Genomic DNA, 19,110 nt, shown 5'->3' on the forward strand with positions numbered 1-19,110 from the left:
CCTTTTTTTTTTTTGTTTTGTTTTTGGTGGGTGGATTTAACTCCACATCAGTGTATATTCCCAGGGTGGCGTAGTTTGCTACCTTTACCTACAATCTTGTAAATTGTAACATAGGTTCCATCGCCATTTAACTCCATTACTGCTCCGTACTACTTGCCACATTAGGTATATTGTGATTTGTTCTGTAACAACTTGCTGTTAGAACTTGTGATAGAACAAGTCATCAGTTTGTTAAAATGTGCCACGTTCTACATGCATGTCAAACGGCAACTGGTGAATTTCCTTTTCATTGATTATATACTGTACAAAACCATCAGTGACTGAACACCTACAAAAACCTCTATTTAAAATATCTTTTAAAGCCATCAATGTGTGTTATGCACAGCAGTCCCAGTAAATTACATCAAAAATTCAACTGCAAGCTGTTTAAGCATGAAGATTATGATTTAAAAAATGCTGGATTAACACAGTCATCCTCAACAAAAAAATAATTTAATTGAATGCTGCATTCAGTCCAGTTGCTGACTCAGAGCCTGTCAAAGTCCAAATGTCAATGTGCTGATGGATAAGTCTGCAGTAAAAGACAAGTGACTGGAACAGGAACAAAGGCATTGTTGGCAGCACTGCTAAAAAGTACTCAGTCCTAGTCCTAAATGCCAAAGGTGATAATCGGGCACTTTGGTTTGCCAGATCATGTTCTCAGGAAGTCATGATAGCTATATTTATTGACTGCTACAGATGCTGTTTCAGTAAGGATTCAGTTGCAGTACAGTATGCACTAAAACGTTGACATTTGCCATGCTTAATTTAAAACACCATCTTTTATTATAGCAGACCTTCCGGAGTATACAAAATTATGGGGCATCAAATGCAAATTAAGATTGCGACAAAAACTGGCCAATATCACCATATTTACCTAAACATTTTAATTTTTGTCTAAGTTTTCAAATGTCTACTTTGGTTCAACAAATAATAGTAAATGAAAGTGTCCTGCAGTATCAGATTTTTTATTATTAAGAGGCAATATTTGACTGAGGGTATTTATTTATTTATTTTTTTAGGCTAACAGTGTTGTCCATTTGTCAAACGCTTAAAAATGAATAATGGAAATGGTCGCTACACAGTCTAAACGCATAACTAGTAGGCCCTTGAACAAAATATTAACAGAAGAGCTCACTACGAGAACATTTTTAATATTTGGGGTATTTTTGCTCCCTTGTGTCCTGTGTTTGCCTTGACCTACGTCATTGGTTAAAACCGCCCAGGTGTGTGCCTGATTCGTATGTTTTTATAAACGTTTTAAGATTATATAGATTTAAGATTTATATTCAGATTTTTGTTGAATGTTCAGATTTCCCTGTAGGTAACTTATATGTTTTGAATATTTGCTAAACCGTAAAACTACTACTACTATTAAAAAAAAAAAAAAAAAAAAAAAAAAACCTTGTTCAGCTAAACTCGGATGACGAATGCTGAAATGTAAACAGCGCTTTCGCGCCCTCTAGAGTTACTTCATCTGCTTCATGCCCAGAAATGAAGGCAAATTCAACTTTTGCTCTGTGTGGGATCGAAACAAACTGAATGATGTTCCTGCCCAATTATATATTGGCCACAAATAAATCCCTGATAGTCAACAACACTGTACAGTCAAAATCATTTATTTCTTGTTCTTTTCAGTAACATTTTCCTGGCAGTCAGAAAAAAAGCTGATGTACATTTAAATGAGTCAGAAGTAAAACCAAAACAATACAAAAACATTGAAAAAAGGAGATAAAGGATAATCAAAGAAAAAGCTCAGAGGATAAAATTGCCTTTGACTTCAGCAATGCTGCCAGTTTCTGTCGGCTATAAGTCAAAGTAGCACGTAAATTAACAGGACAAACTTTGAAAAAGCTGCATTTACAACCATTTTACATCATAGACCGCATCACAATGACAGTAGGGTGAAGCCATGACGTCCCTAACGCCATTTTATGTTAGCCTTAACAAAAAAACAAAACAAAAAAAAAATCCATTTTTAGCTTTTTACATTTATTTATTTTTTGTCAAATACACACAGAAAACAACAAATTATACTGCCTAAATCATCTCAACCCATCTGGCCTAAAAATGCAAACAGTCTGGCAAATCATATAACTTTGCTTTTGCTTAATAAAAGTGTCAGGGATGCATATCATACACAAAAAAACAGACAGATGTAGAAGCAGCTTGGAGGACAAAGGCAGAGGCCTGCTTGTGAGGAAAATAACATCAGAAATCCAGTCTATAAGGGTTACAGTTGTACAAAAGGAGGATTAAAAAAAAACAAAAAAAAAAAAAAAAAAAGCATAGCTGGATCCTTGTACGATTAGCTCTCATTTTTGCTGCAACCGTGTAGTTTTAAACTTGGACATCCTTTTAGGGGGCTCCTGAGGCATTTCTGTGCCCACCTCCTCCAGCTTCCTCTCTGGGATTGTGGGCAACGCAGGAGGGGCGATGGTCAGGTGTGGGATTGAGGAAGGCAGGGGATCCTTTTCAATCACTGTGCCTGTAAAAGCCTAAAAAACAAAGAATAAAACCAGACCATTGCAGATTTAATGAGATTGTGTGGCTATGCAGGTAACTAAGCCAAATAACTTTGATTTGAACTGAACAATCTACATTTAATATCAATTCTGAAGAATTTCTGATCTACATTTAATATCAATCTAGACTGAAGAGAAACTAAAACTACATTCTTTGTGAAGTGATCAAACGTGAGTGGTACTTGCCCAAGCAAAACTCACCACCACAATGCAAAGTTTAATATTTTGGGTTAAGGGTTTGTTTAAATCCCCAACCCTAAGTACACTATATGGACAAAAGTATTGGGACACCTACACATTACACCTACAGGAGCTTTTATGCCATCCCATTCTAAATCCATAAGCATTAATATCGAGTTGGTCCCCCCCTTTGCAGCTATAACAGCTTCCACTCTTCAGGGAAGGCTTTCTACAAGATTTTGGAGTGTGTCTGTTGGAATTTTTGCCCATTCTTCCAGAAGAGCATTTGTGAAGTCAGACACTGATGTTGGATGAGAGGGCCTGGCTCGCAATCTCCATTCTAGTTCATCCCAAAGGTGTTCGATAGGGTTGAGGTCAGGGCTCTGTGTGGGCCAGTCAAGTTCTTCCACACCAAACTCATCCAACCATGCCTTTATGGTCCTTGTTTTGTGCACTGGGACACACTCATGCTGGAACAGAAAAGGGCTTCCCCAAACTGTTTCCACATAGTTGGAAGCATAGAATTTTCCTAAATGTATTTTTTTTTTCCTACCAATTTGGAATGCCCAATTCCCAATGTGCTTTTAAGTCCTCGTGGTCGCGTAGTGATTTGCCTCAGTCCGGGTGGCGGAGGACGAACCCCAGTTGCCTCCGCGTCTGAGATCGTCAACCCACGCATCTGATCACGTGGCTTGTTGAGCGCGTTGCCACAGAGACATAGCGCGTGTGGAGGCTTCACGCCATCCACCGCAGCAACCACGCTCAACTCACCACGCGCCCCACTGAGAACGAACCACATTATAGCGATCACGAGGAGGTTACCCCATGTGACTCTACCCTCCCTAGCAACCGGGCCAACTTGGTTGCTTAGGAGACCTGGCTGGAGTCACTCAGCATGCCCTGGGATTCGAACTAGCAAACTCCAGGGGTGGTAGCCAGCGTCTTTTACCACTGAGCTACCCAGGCCCGAATTTTCCGAAATGTTAATGCCTCAGCTTACCAAGACATTTTGGAAAATTCTATAGAGCAATAGAGATGCGTGTCTTAGCAGCACTAATAAGTACACACACAGGCTTTCTGTACCTCAAAGCGTTCGTTGATGTGGGGGATGCTGCCTGTAGTACTGTCCTCCTCTGTAATGCCATCGCTGGTATCACTGTGCGTGGCGTCATCGTGGCTCAGTGAACGCCCAAAAGCTGCACGGCGCTCTTCAAAGTCTGCAGTGCTGCTCTCACTGGTGTCGCTGCACACGCTGTTTTCACGGCTACGGGACTTCAAAATGGACTTCCGTGGTATTGGCTCTCCATTTACCAAATCCACAAACACCCTAAAACGATGACAAATTCATGTCAACTTCTCCAAAAAAAATGCATCAGACACTAAAGGCGTGAATACCAGAAAATCAGCAGTTGACAAGTTTGTCAAGATTTTAGGTTAATTTATGTGAATGTGAGAGAAAGTGTATATTTTTTTAGGTCCTGTAACTGGTGTCACCTTCTCTTTTTAGGTTTCACCTTTTTGCCTTCACTATTTTATTTTTCAGCCTGATCTCATGAAATTTACATGACATTGGCAACATTTTTGCAAACCAAAATTACATGCTTCATTACACATTTGACTGCAGTTTTCCAGTGAAATGTCCAGTGAGGGGGGTGACAAAAGCGAGTCAAATGATGTCCTTGGCTGAGCTTTAGGCCTCAGAGTTTAAAGTCCAACACTATCAGGTGAGCTACAAGATAATCTTGTTGGAATACTAGTGTAAATGAAGGTGGGTCTGTAATACAAGCTTTAAAATATATTGCTTTTAAAATGATGCGTTACATTAAAAGTGTTTTGATATCACAACATAGCAGTTTGTAAGTGGGAAAAATAAAGTCTTTATAAAGTCATAATCAGCCATAGTATCCGTGATTTGTGTGAAAGTAAAAATGCACAGCCGTTGTATCGGCACTAGTGTTCATTTCACCTGGAAACTGCAGCAAAATGTAGAAACTGGCAGGTAAAACTCAGTTTGCAAAAATGTAGTAACAGTAACTAGGGCTGCATGATTAATCGAGATTACAAATACAGCTGTTGCAATTAACTAATCATGAAGTGTCAATTAAATCATTCAATTTAGATCTAATCTCGTAGTGTCAAGATTTTCCATTTACAAAATGATGTCAATTGTGTGCATGAATGCAAACAGAAAATCTGTTTAAAATTACTATTAGCATATCAGAAACGACAACCTGGTATTCTTGTTGTGTTGCACACTTTCTGTGTATAATTTATTTAAAATATAAACAAAATTTGAAAACACTTGTTTTTTTATGCAATAAAGCAATTCAGGAACAATTCTCAGCTTGTTTTGGATGTGTAGCCTACATAAAGTATTTTTATCTAAATTAATAATTGCAATTACAATATCAAGCGAAATAATCATCAATTATGATTTTCGTCATAATCGTGCAGACCTAATTGTAAAGTTTATTCTATGAGACTAGGTTGATTTTTTTATTTTTTTATTTAATGGTCCTATAGTGTGACAAATTAATTATCAGAACAAATATTCCATGTAGTCTCAAATAATATGAGGTCATATATCTGCAAGCATAATCATTTAAAAAAAAATTTACAATATGCTATTTAAAACAGTTTGCAGGACATGTCAACTATCCAAAAGTACTTCATCTCAAATACACAAGATGAACACACTGAGACACAAATGTCAACATAGTTGTATGGCATTTGTGTCTCAGTGTGTTCATAAAAATGACAACAATAGCAGCAAGAAAATAAGTATAATATGTACAAAAGGGCATAAACACAACAACTCCAGCAATATGAATAATTTGGTAATGTCTCACAGCAAACTGTTACCTATAAATGTCTGCTGGGCTGATGATCTTGTAATTTTCATGAGGAGAATGGCCGTTACCTTTGCCATTTTTCTTTTTTCGCTTGGCTTGCTCCTTTTGTTCTTTTCTCTCGCTGAACTTTAGAGTGGTGTTCTTCCCAGTATTTATTCTGACCTTCAAGGAGAAGGTAGAAAGTCCCATTCAAAATAAATGCTTTGAGTCTTGTGTACACATTTATTCAATGCACTGTTTATATAACTAAATGTAAATGTACATATTACGCAAACATATTATATACTGTACAAGGGGTTTATGTAACCAAAGGCATTTACCTTTTTGGGTTCCACAGTGTGAGAAAAGTAAATAGTTGGAAGACCATTGCTTGTTTCCTCACAATCTGCCTCTTCCACCTCCTCAGGATGTGACCCGTTGGTGCCGTTCATCTGACTTTGAGATGATGATGATGATGATGATGATACCCAGCCATTTTCCTTCGGATGGCCATTAACCTGCACACTGTTGCCACTGTCTGATTCTTTCTCTTCCTCCGATGAAGAGGAAGTGGTGTCTTCTCCATTGGTGTCTGTGCTGTCCAATCTGGGATAAAAAAAAATGTGTATTTTTTTTTAAATACAAAAACTAAGAATATATTGGTAAAATGGTTGATGTAGCAGCTTCGGTGTTATTTGTACTTTTTGACAAATGAATGTGCATGCTTTCCGTGCCGGTTATGATAATTGGATAAGGATTTATTCTATATTTATAATTATTTAATAGAGATATCAGGGGTGGCTTTACATTTGCATTTCATTGCAATGGTGACCAGAACTTTGAAGCTCAAAAAAAAAAAAAAAAAACATTTACTCACCCTCATGTCGTATCAAACCAATATAACTTACTTTCTTCTGCTGAACACAAATGAAGATTTTTAGAAGAATATTTCAGCTCTATAAGTCCATACAATGCAAGTGAATGGTGCCCAGAACTTTGAAGCTCAAAAAGCACATAAAGGCAGCATAAAAGTAATCAATTTGATTCCAGTGGTTAAATCCATGTCTTCAGAAGCTAAATGATAGGTGTGGGTTAGAAACAGACATTTTTTTTAATCCTTTTTTACTATAAATTCTCCTCCCTCCCAGTAGGTGGTGATATGTATGAAAAATGTGAATCGCCAAAAACAAACGTAAAATGTGAAAGTGAAGATAGTAAAAAAGGACTCAAATATTGATCTGTTTCTCACCCACACCTATCATATCGCTTCTGAAGATATGGATTTATCCACTGGTGACATACAGATTACTTTTACGCTGCCTTTATGTGCTTTTTGAAGCTTCAAAGTTCTGGCCATCATTCACTTGCATTGAAAACTTACAGAGCTGAGATATTCTTCAAAAATCTTTGTTTGTATTCAGCAGAAAAAAGTCATACACATCTGGGAAGGCATGAGGGTGATTAAATTATGAGAGTATTTTTATTTTTGGTGAACCATCCTTTTTAAGGTTATAACTACACATATGTCCATCATTTGTTATGTTGTAGTCCTTTCCAGGCCTTTTCCAGGCCTGGAAGTAATAATAAAAATAAATAAATAAAAATCTAGAAATTCTTTCATATTTCCAGGTTTTCCATGCTGAAAGTATTCATAATTTTTTGGCAAGCTCTCTTAGAAAGACCTTAAAAATCATCCATTCAGTGAGCAGCAATCTGTTACAGAAACCAGTCTACTGCAATAAAGACAACAGGCAATGCAGGGCTCCAGACGCATTTTGCGACCACTTTTCTAACAGTGCGATTAAACTTTGCAAGAGGTCAAACTAGTGCAAAGTTGGCTGACTCTTTGATTGTGCACTGTCATTTTTTGTTGCGTATGAGAAATATCAAACGGCAAATGTTCAAAACGCGAAAGGAAACAGCTCTACCCGGATCAGTCACCGCGGCTCAAGGCTCTATGGACAGATCAGCGCAGAGACGTGCATTTACTTGTGGACCGGTCTCGAGCGCTCAGACACGCAGATCATCATAAACAGCGCTGTGAGCAGGCTGGGTCGTGGATTCGGCATTGATTATTTGTTTAAAACTTCTACGAAAGCCCATAATGTGTCGATGATTAAACTAGTTTAAAATTGTATTAAATGGCCCCAACATTCTAAACAGCATTGAAAAGGAATAAAGGATAAATATGTACCATGAACAGGGGCGTTTCCAGGATTTTTTGCCAGGGGTGGCAAAGGGGTAGCAAGAGTCGAGTAAAGGGTGGCATCCAGTAAGTTCATCTTGCGGAGGATTGTGTCTGAACGGGGGGTTGGAGGAGATTTGTCTACTGGGGTGAAATGCTGCGTCCTCCCAGACACGGGCGGAATGTTCTTTTGGATGTATGTTTAATAGGGCGTTCACAGACGGGTTAAGCCCTTGCGCACCATCTCCAGGATGCGAGCGATGTCCGAGTTGCGGTGGCAAAGCTCATTTTTAGGGTGGCAGATGCCACCTCGGTCCACCCTTCTGGCCCCGCCCCCGACCATGAACAGACAGAAATTGTAGCTAAGGCTTTCAATCCACACATCACAGATAATAAAAAATATTTACCATGAACTTATATCAACATATCAACAAATCGGGGTAGTGAGGGAATACAATTTAATTTCGGGATGTGTTTTCCTTAAGAAAAATTGCATAATTTGTTTTATGGTTACTGTCCATGTTATCATGGTTTTACTTTTACCTTTGGTTACCATGATTTTATTTCAAATACCACATCCTGATGAAAAGAAACTGTGAAAGAAAACTAATTCCCACTGTCACACCATGTCCTAACCAGACACGACGCTGCGACACGCGATCCTTCTCTTAACAGTATATTAAAGCTGGGGTGACACAAGCCGGTTCAAAACAACTTTATTTTCGCAGAGGATGTCACAGACCTACGGAATGTTGTGTTTGAGATCTCGTTCTCTTCAACCGCAGCTCTATAGACACGCACCGGTGGCTCATTATAACTTTCTCTCCACTTCCCTGTCACATGGAGATCGACGAAATAACAACAAAGTACTGCGTGAATGCGTGAACATAAAAAATGGTAACAGACTGAATATTGAAGCGATTCATAAAGTAACTTTCCCCTTGGTGGCACCGGTGCTACTGCTCTCAAATGTTAGTCTGGAGCCCTGCAATGGGAATTCCTTTTACCGGTATCTCTCATCCTGTAGTTCCTCCTGACGCTCCAATTCATCAAGTCTAGCCCAAAGCTCCTTCTCAAACAGCACTCCTCTCTTGCTCCCTTTATCCCCCTCTCCTTTGCCATTCTCCTCCTTCAGTTTCAGCACATACTCCTGTTTGGGTTTAGAGTTGGGTTTGTGGGCCAAACGATGCTTTCCTGGAGAAGCAACATAAGGTACGCGTAATGATGCCCAAAACTCTTACAGTCCTCTTGGAGGCATTTCGGTAACCTGAAAACTAAATTTACCTTTGGTAACTTCTTCCTCATTTACCACCTCTTCTCTAATGTCTACAAAATCTCCAGTACTCTGATGAGAAAAAAATTTAACTGATTCAAGGTATGGGCAGTACTTTCTACCAGAAGAAGAAAACTTTAATATAAGGTTTCCTTATGACATAACAGTATAGGGGTCATGGTTAGGACACTTACACCAGTCAACTTTTCAAGATCATCTGTGAAGTCAGCTCTGTTCTCAAAGTTCTTCACTGTTTTCTGTAAATCATCTAGGGCACTCTTTACATCTGGACAAAGTGATAGCACATACATCAGGTCAAGATATATATCTCTCTCAAACTGGGATTCAATGGTTTTAAAGAAGCCATTAAAAAAAGAACTCACGTTTCATCCTGTGTTCCACAAGAGTGTCGGCTTGTTTGGCAGAACACTTTGCAAACCAGTTATCCCCAAGGAGCACCGTTAACTCATTAGTGTGAACTAGCTTTCCTGGCATGAAAGCCAAGGGACCAAATGGTACCTATATTTTTTATTTAAAAAAAAAAAAAAAAAAAACACAAATGTAAAGAAAAATCAGGGGCAGTCCTCTAATCAAGGTGTCACCTATCCCTCTCAAATCTAAAACAAAAGTATAATGCTAAATGGAGTAATACTTTATGAAAATGATTTTTTACTCTGGGATAACAATTCAAATGTGGCACCATACCATAATATCATAAGACAACTTGTTAGGCAAGGTCCTGAGACGGTCCTGAAGAGATTCGTAATCTTTTTCCACTTTTTTCCTGTCAATCGTAAAGTAAATGCAATCAAGCCAATTTTTTTTTATGTAAAAAGTCTATTCCTTCCAACTCCATAGCTTTTTTAAAAAACTTGAAAAATGTAACAGAAGCCTGTTAAATACACTATATATAGCATTTCAAAACCCAATCTAAACAAGCAACAACTGATAACAGGGGCTAATGTAGTATTAGCAACTTTAAATGGCCAACGAGTATACTGTATATTTTTCTGAGACACATTGACATTAAGAATAGTGTAATGTTTTGTATATACTCCAGTCAGCCACAACATTAAATCCACCTGCCTAATATTGTGTAGGTCCCCCTCAGGCTGCCAAAACAGCACCAACCCGCATCTCAGAAAAGCATTCTGTGGGCCTGGGTAGCTCAGCGAGTACTGATGGAGTCGTGAGTTCGAATCCAGGGTGTGCTGAGTGACTCCAGCCAGATCTCCTAAGAGACCAAATTGGCCTGGTTGCTAGGGAGGGTAGAGTCACATGGGGTAACCTCCTCGTGGTCATGATTAGTGGTTCTCGCTCTCAATGGGGCGCGTGGTAAATTGTGCATGGATTGCAGAGAGTAGCATGATCCTCCACATGCTGTGAGTCTCCGCGATGTCATACACACAGAGCCACGTGATAAGATGCGTGGATTGACGGTCTCAGAAGTGGAGGCAATTGAGACTAGTCCTTCGCCACCCGTATTGAGGTAACCGCGCCACCACGAGTAATTTTGGGAGAAATGGGGATATTAAAAAAAAAAAAGAAAAGAAAAGAAAAGCAGTCTGAGAATACAGGTGCATCTCGAGTAAATTAGAATGTCATGGAAAAGTTCATTTATTTCAGTAATTCAACTCAAATTGTGAAACTCGTGTATTAAATAAATTCAGTGCACACAGACTGAAGTAGTTTAAGTCTTTGGTTCTTTTACTTGTGATGATTTTGGCTCACATTTAACAAAAACCCACCAATTCACTATCTCAACAAATTAGAATACATCATAAGACCAATAAAAAAAACATTTTTAGTGAATTGTTGGCCTTCTGGGAAGTATGTTCATTTACTGTATATGTACTCAATACTTGGTAGGGGCTCCTTTTGCTTTAATTACTGCCTCAATTCCACGTGGCATGGAGGTGATCAGTTTGTGGCACTACTGAGGTGGTATGGAAGCCCAGGTTTCTTTGACAGTGGCCTTCAGCTCATCTGCATTTTTTGGTCTCTTGTTTCTCATTTTCCTCTTGACAATACCCCATAGATTCTCTATGGGGTTCAGGTCTGGTGAGTTTGCTGGCCAGTCAAGCACACCAACACCATGGTCATTTAACCAACTTTTGGTGCTCTTGGCAGTGTGGGCAGGTGCCAAATCCTGCTGGAAAATGAAATCAGCATCTTTAAAAAGCTGGTCAGCAGAAGGAAGCATGAAGTGCTCCAAAATTTCTTGGTAAACGGGTGCAGTGACTTTGGTTTTCAAAAAAACACAATGGACCAACACCAGCAGATGACATTGCACCCCAAATCATCACAGACTGTGGAAACTTAACACTGGACTTCAAGCAACTTGGGCTACGAGCTTCTCCACCCTTCCTCCAGACTCTAGGACCTTGGTTTCCAAATGAAATACAAAACTTACTCTCATCTGAAAAGAGGACTTTGGACCACTGGGCAACAGTCCAGTTCTTCTTCTCCTTAGTCCAGGTAAGACGCCTCTGACATTGTCTGTGGTTCAGGAGTGGCTTAACAAGAGGAATACAACAACTGTAGCCAAATTCCTTGACACGTCTGTGTGTGGTGGCTCTTGATGCCTTGACCCCAGCCTCAGTCCATTCCTTGTGAAGTTCACCCAAATTCTTGAATCGATTTTGCTTGACAATCCTCATAAGGCTGCGGTTCTCTCGGTTGGTTGTGCATCTTTTTTTTTTTAACATGCTTGGATACAGCACTCTGTGAACAGCCAGCTTCTTTGGCAATGAATGTTTGTGGCTTACCCTCCTTGTGAAGGGTGTCAATGATTGTCTTCTGGACAACTGTCAGATCAGCAGTCTTCCCCATGATTGTGTAGCCTAGTGAACCAAACTGAGAGACCATTTTGAAGGCTCAGGAAACCTTTGCAGGTGTTTTGAGTTGATTAGCTGATTGGCATGTCACCATATTCTAATTTGTTGAGATAGTGAATTGGTGGGTTTTTGTTAAATGTGAGCCAAAATCATCACAATTAAAAGAACCAAAGACTTAAACTACTTCAGTCTGTGTGCACTGAATTTATTTAATACACGAGTTTCACAATTTGAGTTGAATTACTGAAATAAATGAACTTTTCCACGACATTCTAATTTATTGAGATGCACCTGTATAGTCTTCTCACCACAATTGTACAGAGCGGTTATCTGAGTTATCGTAGCCTTTGTCAGTTCCATCCAGTCTGGCCATTCTCTGTTGACCTCTCTCATCAACAAGATGTTTCCATCCACAGAACTGTCGCTCACTGGACGTTTTTTTGTTTTTGGCACTATTCGGAGTAAATTCTAGAGACTGTTGTGCATGAGAATCCCAGGATATATGCAGTTACAGAAAATACTCAAACCAGCCCATCTGGCACAAACAATCATGCCACGGTCCAAATCACTGAGATCACATTTTTTCCCCATTCTGATGATTGATGTAACATTAACTGACGCTCCTGACCCGTATCTGAATGATTTTATGCACTGCACTGCTGCCACACGAACGGCTGATTAGATAATCGCATGGATGATTGTTGGTACCAGACGTGCTGGTTTGAGTATTTCTGTAACTGCCGATCTCCTGGGATTTTCACACACAACAGTCTCTAGAATTTAATTCGATTAGTGCCAAAAACAAAAAACATCCAATGAGTGGCAGTTCTGCGGATGGAAATGCCTTGTTGATGAGAGAGGTCAACAGAGAATGTCAGTTTAAACCAGTCTCTCCAAAGTCTATGGTAACTCAGATAACCACTCTGTACAATTGTGGTGTGAAGAATAGTCATCTCAGAATGCTATTCTGAGATGCGGGTTGGCGCTGTTTTGGCAGCACGAGGGGGACCTACACAATATTAGGCAGGTGGTTTTAATGTTGTGGTTGATCGGTGTAATAGTGCCAATGTAACAGGCTTTCTGTAAGGGCACTCACCAGTGCTCAATTTGACCTCTGCAATCTTTCACCACCTGTTGTGGAAACATACACAATTTGTTATTTCATAGCCAACTGAGGTCCAAAATACCACTGACATAACTGTGAAAACCAATAAAATAATTGTGATTTTCTGGTTCTGTGGATTGGTCACCACAGAGCAAGTGAATGTTTTTCTTAAAGGAATAGTTCACCCAAAAATGAAAATTCTCTCATCATTTACTCACCCTCATGCCATCCCAGACATTTATGACTTTCTTTCTTCTGCAGAACACAAACATAGATTTTTAGAAGAATATCTCAGCTCTGTAGGTCCATACAATGCAAGTGAATGGTGACCAAAACTTTGAAGCTCCAAAAAGCACATAAAGGCAGCATTAAAGTAATTAATACGACTCCAGTGGTTTAATCCATGTCTTCTGAAGGGATCTAATTACTTATGGATGAGAACGGACCAAAATATAACTCCTTTTTCCACTATAAATCTTAACATCTGTCTTCTTGGGGATCATGATTCCAAGCTAAATTACAATTCTAGCGCCACCTAGCGCTCTGTGCATGCATCAAGCACTAGGAAGTGTAATTGAGTTTGAAATCATGATCGTGCCTAGAGACTGCCATGGCAAGATGTACAGTGACCATGTTTACATGCACTTAAGAAAATGGTTATTCCAGGAGCTGGCATTCTGAAACATGTAAAAGAGAATTCAGATTTCCTTATGCCATTTAAGGGATTAAGAGAAAGTGGTTAAACACACCTGGGGTAAACACATGAGCGGCATTGTTACAGGTTTTTGAGGAGAGCACATGTGTGTGGACAGACCACATAACAAACATCAGAATGGAGTCCAACAATTCATCACAGAGGAAAAAATTGCAAATTTCTGGGAGTACAGTGGGAAAAGCACATACACAATAAACTATACCCATTTATACACTCCAATGTAAAATATTGAATGTCCCTCACTTTTGCGTATATTCACTGATGTACATTGGGGGAATCCCAGAGTTTGCGCGATTCCGCAGCAGGTCATGTTAGAAAGTTAAGAAAACAAACACTGCAACAACTGTAATATCTGGAAATAAAGTGAAGCAACAGAGAATAAAATAGCAAAGTCTTCCTCGGATGCCTTGTTTGCTATTTACACAAGCGTCACAGGGAACTTACGTTTCAGTGGAAAAAGCTACTTACTGAAAGAGACACATGTATATGGGATTTAAGAGTATGCCGCTCATACAGTGTATGTAAACACTTTCTTGCAACAAGAAGAGGTATATTTTGGTATGTTCTAACCCAAAACCCAATGGATTGCTTCAGAAGACATGAATTAAACCACTGGAGTCGTATGAATTATTTTTATGCTGTCTTGATGTGCTTTTTGGAGCTTCAAAGTTTTGGCCACAGTTCACTTGCATTATATGGACCTACAGATTTGAGATATTCTTCAAAAGATCTTTGTGTTGAGGATGGCATGAGGGTGAGTACATTTTTGAGTGAAATATTCCTTTAAAGTTACTAACGGGTAACTTAGGATAGGGTTCTGCACCTTTATGTCAATACTAATAAAAATAAATTGATCTTGGAAACTCCAGCAGGCTGTAAGGAAAGCTACCAGACCACATCTCATGAAAAGATATCTGGTTTCACCCCAAAATAAAAAGATTATATTTTGCATTAAAAATATGAACCCTTTTCGGGAACATCGACATTTTATGTATGGTGACATTATTTTCATGACAATTAAACACCCACAATTCTCATTACTGAATTTATCTGTGAAAAATAAACATATATGCATGTTTTTAGTTTTCTATATTTTCTCTCTTGTAACAGAAAGCCATTGTTAAGGACAAGAAAGGATGCTGCTGAGGTCAGTGCAACACAGATGTCAATATCTATGTTCATGTCTTCCAAAGAAAAATTCTGCAGTCTTGCTGACTGTACCAACACATGGGAGAAAGACACTTTTTGTTTGCCTTTTGCCAACTCATGACACTAAAACGCCATGTAAAGAAAAGTAGGTCAGTTGAAACTTATCTTTAAATACAGCGTGGGTGCATTTACCAAAACAACAAAAGCATTTACCTAACTGTATGTTTATCTGTATGCATTTCCTTGACTGTTTATGTACTTAGGCAACATTAGCAGCTTTGCACCATGTGTTTGATTAGGCTCAAGTTGAACTCGGCTGCTAGCTCGCTGCACTATACATGTGTATGTGTAATTCAGTTTTTATATTGTAGATAGTTGTGAAGGTGCATTTGTATTGCAAATGAGAAGAAACGGAGATAAACAAAAGCACAACAACAGTTTGAAGCCAGTTAGCCAGCAGCTGAAGTAACACGTGACCCACAAGGAACTTTCCAGAGAATTCCAGTGTTATCCTGCGATCAAACTGCAAAAACATCAATCGATGAGAAACGAATCGATGATGATAGATGATGATGTGATTCACGTGCATCGACAATGCATGATAAAATTAGCAGCAATGCATTGGTGGTTTCTGAAATAAACATTACTCCTGACCTTCCTGTGCTCCTCTTTCAACCTCTCAACGTCTTGAGGCAGATCATTACTCCTTTTTACTTTTCCAGTTGCAGCCATTTGGTCGTGCGAGGATGTCATCCACAATACAACAGGGCTTTTTTTGTTTGAATATCTAAAACAATGGATAATTTCAGGGGTTAGAAGTCCTATAGAAATGTTTATGAATGCAATTGGATGTGTTGCACTCAATCTGTCGCCTTGTAGTCATCAATAAAGCAGATGAAGTGATCCAATATATCGACATTGAGAGCATTTCACACGTGCATGGTACGATATCGATCTTATCCAAAATTTCCTCTTGTTTACAGTCCAGCGATGGCCTGTTTCCCCTGAGCCATGTTCATCGGATCACACGTACTCTGGGTAAATCTCTTTCCCTTTTACACAGATGCAAACACGTGATGATGCGCCTTCACATATTTATTTTCACTTTTAGCTGCGGGATATATTTTTAAAAAATGCATTGTAAAAATTTACAATTTTTTTTTTTTTTTTTTGTCAGAATCAATTTCTTAAATTATGCATGGACTTAAAATAATGATTAACACGAAATGAGAATAATTTACTGCTTCATCGGGCGTGAAACAACAGGACACGAAGAATAAATTGCGAAAAGAAACAAATGGATCGTTTTATTTTAAATGAAAATGAAAAAGTTATTTCTGTTCATTAACTAGTTTTAGCTAAAAAAATAAAATAAAATACGATTGTCTTGATTTGGCAGGGGGCGTGGCCTGTAACGTAAACAATTCCCACGCCATCGATATCACGTGACGCCATGAAGCTGGACGTGAAGTTGTACACGTACGAGAATAAATGCCAAAATAAAAGCATGTTGATTCTATGTATTTTGCTGTTTCATCTGGATTATATTAAGTAATTATCTAGTAGTGTTATGTTTTTAGGTTTGTCGATTATAACTAGTTGTGTACAATACAGTTAAAAAATACAGTTTTACAACTTGGAAATTCAGTTCAGAAATGCACGCCATTTTCACAAAAGAATAAATAGGAATATTTTATGTTTATTTTTTTATGAAATATACTAGTTGTATGAACGTTAACCTAAAGTTTGTCTCAAATAAGCTGTTCATTCATAGGAAATTGATAATCAACGCCTGTAATTAGCTACAACCATCTTACCACACAGCAAAACACTACATACATATTTTTTTATTTTACTAATCTGCTTTATTTTGAAGAGACTTTTATTTCTGCCGGTCACATGTTAACGTTTTCCGGTAAGATGTCTGGCTGTCCTCACATTGGTGATACTTGTTTGCTCTTCAAAGAAATGTGCACATGTGAAATTCCGATTTTTGTTCTTATTAATTCTTACTAATATAAGGAATCATTACAGTGTGGGTAAGTTCTGTCACTTACTCAGCTTTTTCTTTTTAAAGCAATAGCCTAGATTTGTCATGACACATGTCATTGGAAACATTTTTATATATACATTTAAAAAAAAAAAATCACAATTTACAGTGTCAGTATTGATTTCACACTGTTGTATGACTGTTTACTTATGTAAATGTGAATTTGAATTTAATGTCTTAAAGAGATAGTTCACCCAAAAATGTAAATTCTCACCCTCATGCCATCCCAGATATGAATGACTTTCTTCTGTAGAACACAAATGAAGATTTTTAGAAGAATATCTCAACAATGTAGGTCCATACAATACAAATCTCCACTTTCACTTTCACATTTTGAAAGTGAAGATTTATAATAAAACAAAAGGACTTAAATATTGATCTGTTTCTCACCCACACCTGTCATATCGCTTCTGAAGATATGGATCAAATAACTGGAGTTTTATTGATTACTTTTATGCTGCCTAAATATGCTTTTGGAGCTTCAAAGTTCTGGCCAAAATGGGGAGATAATATATTTTCCTAAAAATCTTTGTTTGTGTTCAGCAGAAGAAAGAAAGTCATACATATCTTGGATGGAGTGAGGGTGAGTAAATGATGAGAGAATTTTCATTTTTGGGTGAACAGTCCCTTTAATGAACAGAGATAAAACAGATTTGACCACATTTCTTATGTGGCACGAATGTTTATTTCATTTAAAATTACAGTTATGTTTTTTTTTTTTTGCTTTCTCCAGTTGACCAGAGTTGCTGAACTGAACTAGCTTTCACTGCACCCAGCCATGAACAGGCACTTGAAGACATTCACACTCTGTGTCTTTAAAAGTCAGACAAATTATTTACTTTCATCACCAATTAGGAGCTTTTTGCCCTGGTCACCATTCACATGCACTGCATCCTCGCGTGCTTATTCTAGCAACATTAAGATGCGCTCCTACTTACAGTACATGAAAAGGAAAGTCAAAGGAGCACCAGCCCCTCCATACAGTCATGTGTGCAAGGTGGGAGATCCTGTGTTACGTTCACAGGCTGCAGCTGTCGAACCCGAAGCCATTCAGGGACCAGAGGTGCAGCAGGTCATAAAGACCCTGGTCAAGGTGATGAGAAAGCTTGAGTGTGTTGGCCTAAGTGCACCCCAGATCGGGGTTCCTCTGCGAATATTAGCCCTGGAGTATCCAAAGAAAATGCTGGAGGACAGCTCATCAGCTTCTGTTGAGGCTAGGGGTCTGGTGGCAGTACCCCTTATGATTTTCGTAAACCCACATTTACGTGTGCTGGATGGACGGACTGTCACCTTCCAAGAGGCGTGTGAGAGCATCTGTGGGTACTCAGCATCTGTTCCACGCTATGTGTCTGTAGAGGTGTCAGGTAAAAGGAATCTCATCCTGTTTATCAGACTATACAATATGAACAACATTTTAATAACACAGTGACACAACTGTGAAGCTGAAGCCATTGAGGCAAACTCAAATCTGCAAATGGTCAGTGTCTTAAATTAAATAGTCTATAAACTCATCAGTTTAAGTATAGAAAGGTTTAAATGATGAGTAAATCAAATGTACTAATCAAATAAAAACATAAAGGCTTGTTTTCTTTTCAAAGGTCTTAATGAGAAAGCAGAGCCCATCACCTGGCAAGCGAGTGGGTGGCCAGCTAGAATACTGCAGCATGAAATGGATCACCTAAACGGAGTGCTATATATCGATCGCATGGACAGTAAAACTTTCATTAATGTCAACTGGGAAGAGTATAATGAATAAACCTTTGGTTCTTTGCAACTTAACCTCAGGATCTGACAATACTTAACTCATAGGGGACAAAATGGACATTCACATCAATGCTGTGTTGGATTTATTGCCTATACAATATCATGTATCATTTCATCACTGCACACTTGGAAATGATTTCTCTTGTTGATGATGTACAACAAATCAAAATCAAATTCATTCAAGGACAGTAAACAACCATATGCCCAAGCCAAATATACAGTATATTATCAATAAACAATTGGTTTTTTTATCATATGGGAAACTGACAACTGAAGTAATATCTTTAATAAGACATTGTAGGAAGACTTTCACCATATGTAAGACGTTTAGTCTGTGCAGGTCGTGTATTATAACATTATTTTTCTTTAAAAAAATAACTAAATACAAGCAGGACTCCCTTTCAATCCCTTTATTTTGATATCAGTTCCATTAAATTGTCACAACAGAAACTGTCAA

At 38.4% G+C, this 19,110-nt stretch overlaps 2 protein-coding genes across 6 annotated transcripts; one reads left to right on the top strand and one right to left on the bottom strand.

Moving 5' to 3' along the window:
• Nucleotides 1-1,642: 1,642 nt before the first annotated feature.
• Nucleotides 1,643-15,877, bottom strand: LOC127455906 (unconventional prefoldin RPB5 interactor 1-like). Of its 3 annotated transcripts, XM_051724084.1 has the most exons (12): nt 15,494-15,877; nt 15,053-15,362; nt 12,967-13,001; nt 9,739-9,817; nt 9,417-9,552; nt 9,228-9,319; nt 9,045-9,105; nt 8,768-8,954; nt 5,917-6,181; nt 5,607-5,758; nt 3,828-4,071; nt 1,643-2,537 (listed from the first exon to the last, which is right to left on the bottom strand). In XM_051724084.1, exons 4-12 carry the CDS (start codon nt 9,739-9,741, stop codon nt 2,355-2,357), a joined length of 1,323 nt encoding a protein of 440 aa, XP_051580044.1. In that variant the 5' UTR covers nt 9,742-9,817; nt 12,967-13,001; nt 15,053-15,362; nt 15,494-15,877; the 3' UTR covers nt 1,643-2,354. The 3 variants fall into 3 exon arrangements, with proteins under 3 accessions (XP_051580044.1, XP_051580043.1, XP_051580045.1); XM_051724083.1 differs by lacking the exon at nt 15,053-15,362; XM_051724085.1 differs by lacking the exons at nt 9,739-9,817; nt 15,053-15,362.
• LOC127455915 (peptide deformylase, mitochondrial-like) lies at nt 14,422-19,103 on the top strand. 3 transcript variants are annotated; one of them, XM_051724098.1, is made up of 4 exons: nt 14,422-14,988; nt 15,823-15,877; nt 17,623-18,253; nt 18,488-19,103. In XM_051724098.1, the coding sequence occupies exons 3-4, from the start codon at nt 17,668-17,670 to the stop codon at nt 18,643-18,645; spliced, it is 744 nt and encodes a 247-aa protein (XP_051580058.1). In that variant the 5' UTR covers nt 14,422-14,988; nt 15,823-15,877; nt 17,623-17,667; the 3' UTR covers nt 18,646-19,103. The 3 variants fall into 3 exon arrangements, with proteins under 3 accessions (XP_051580058.1, XP_051580057.1, XP_051580059.1); XM_051724097.1 differs by lacking the exons at nt 14,422-14,988; nt 15,823-15,877 and adding an exon at nt 16,732-16,878; XM_051724099.1 differs by lacking the exons at nt 14,422-14,988; nt 15,823-15,877 and adding an exon at nt 17,400-17,472.
• The last annotated feature ends 7 nt before the right edge of the window (nt 19,104-19,110 follow it).

The sequence above is a fragment of the Myxocyprinus asiaticus genome, chromosome 18, assembly GCF_019703515.2.
Source record: "Myxocyprinus asiaticus isolate MX2 ecotype Aquarium Trade chromosome 18, UBuf_Myxa_2, whole genome shotgun sequence".
Taxonomy (NCBI): domain Eukaryota; kingdom Metazoa; phylum Chordata; class Actinopteri; order Cypriniformes; family Catostomidae; genus Myxocyprinus; species Myxocyprinus asiaticus.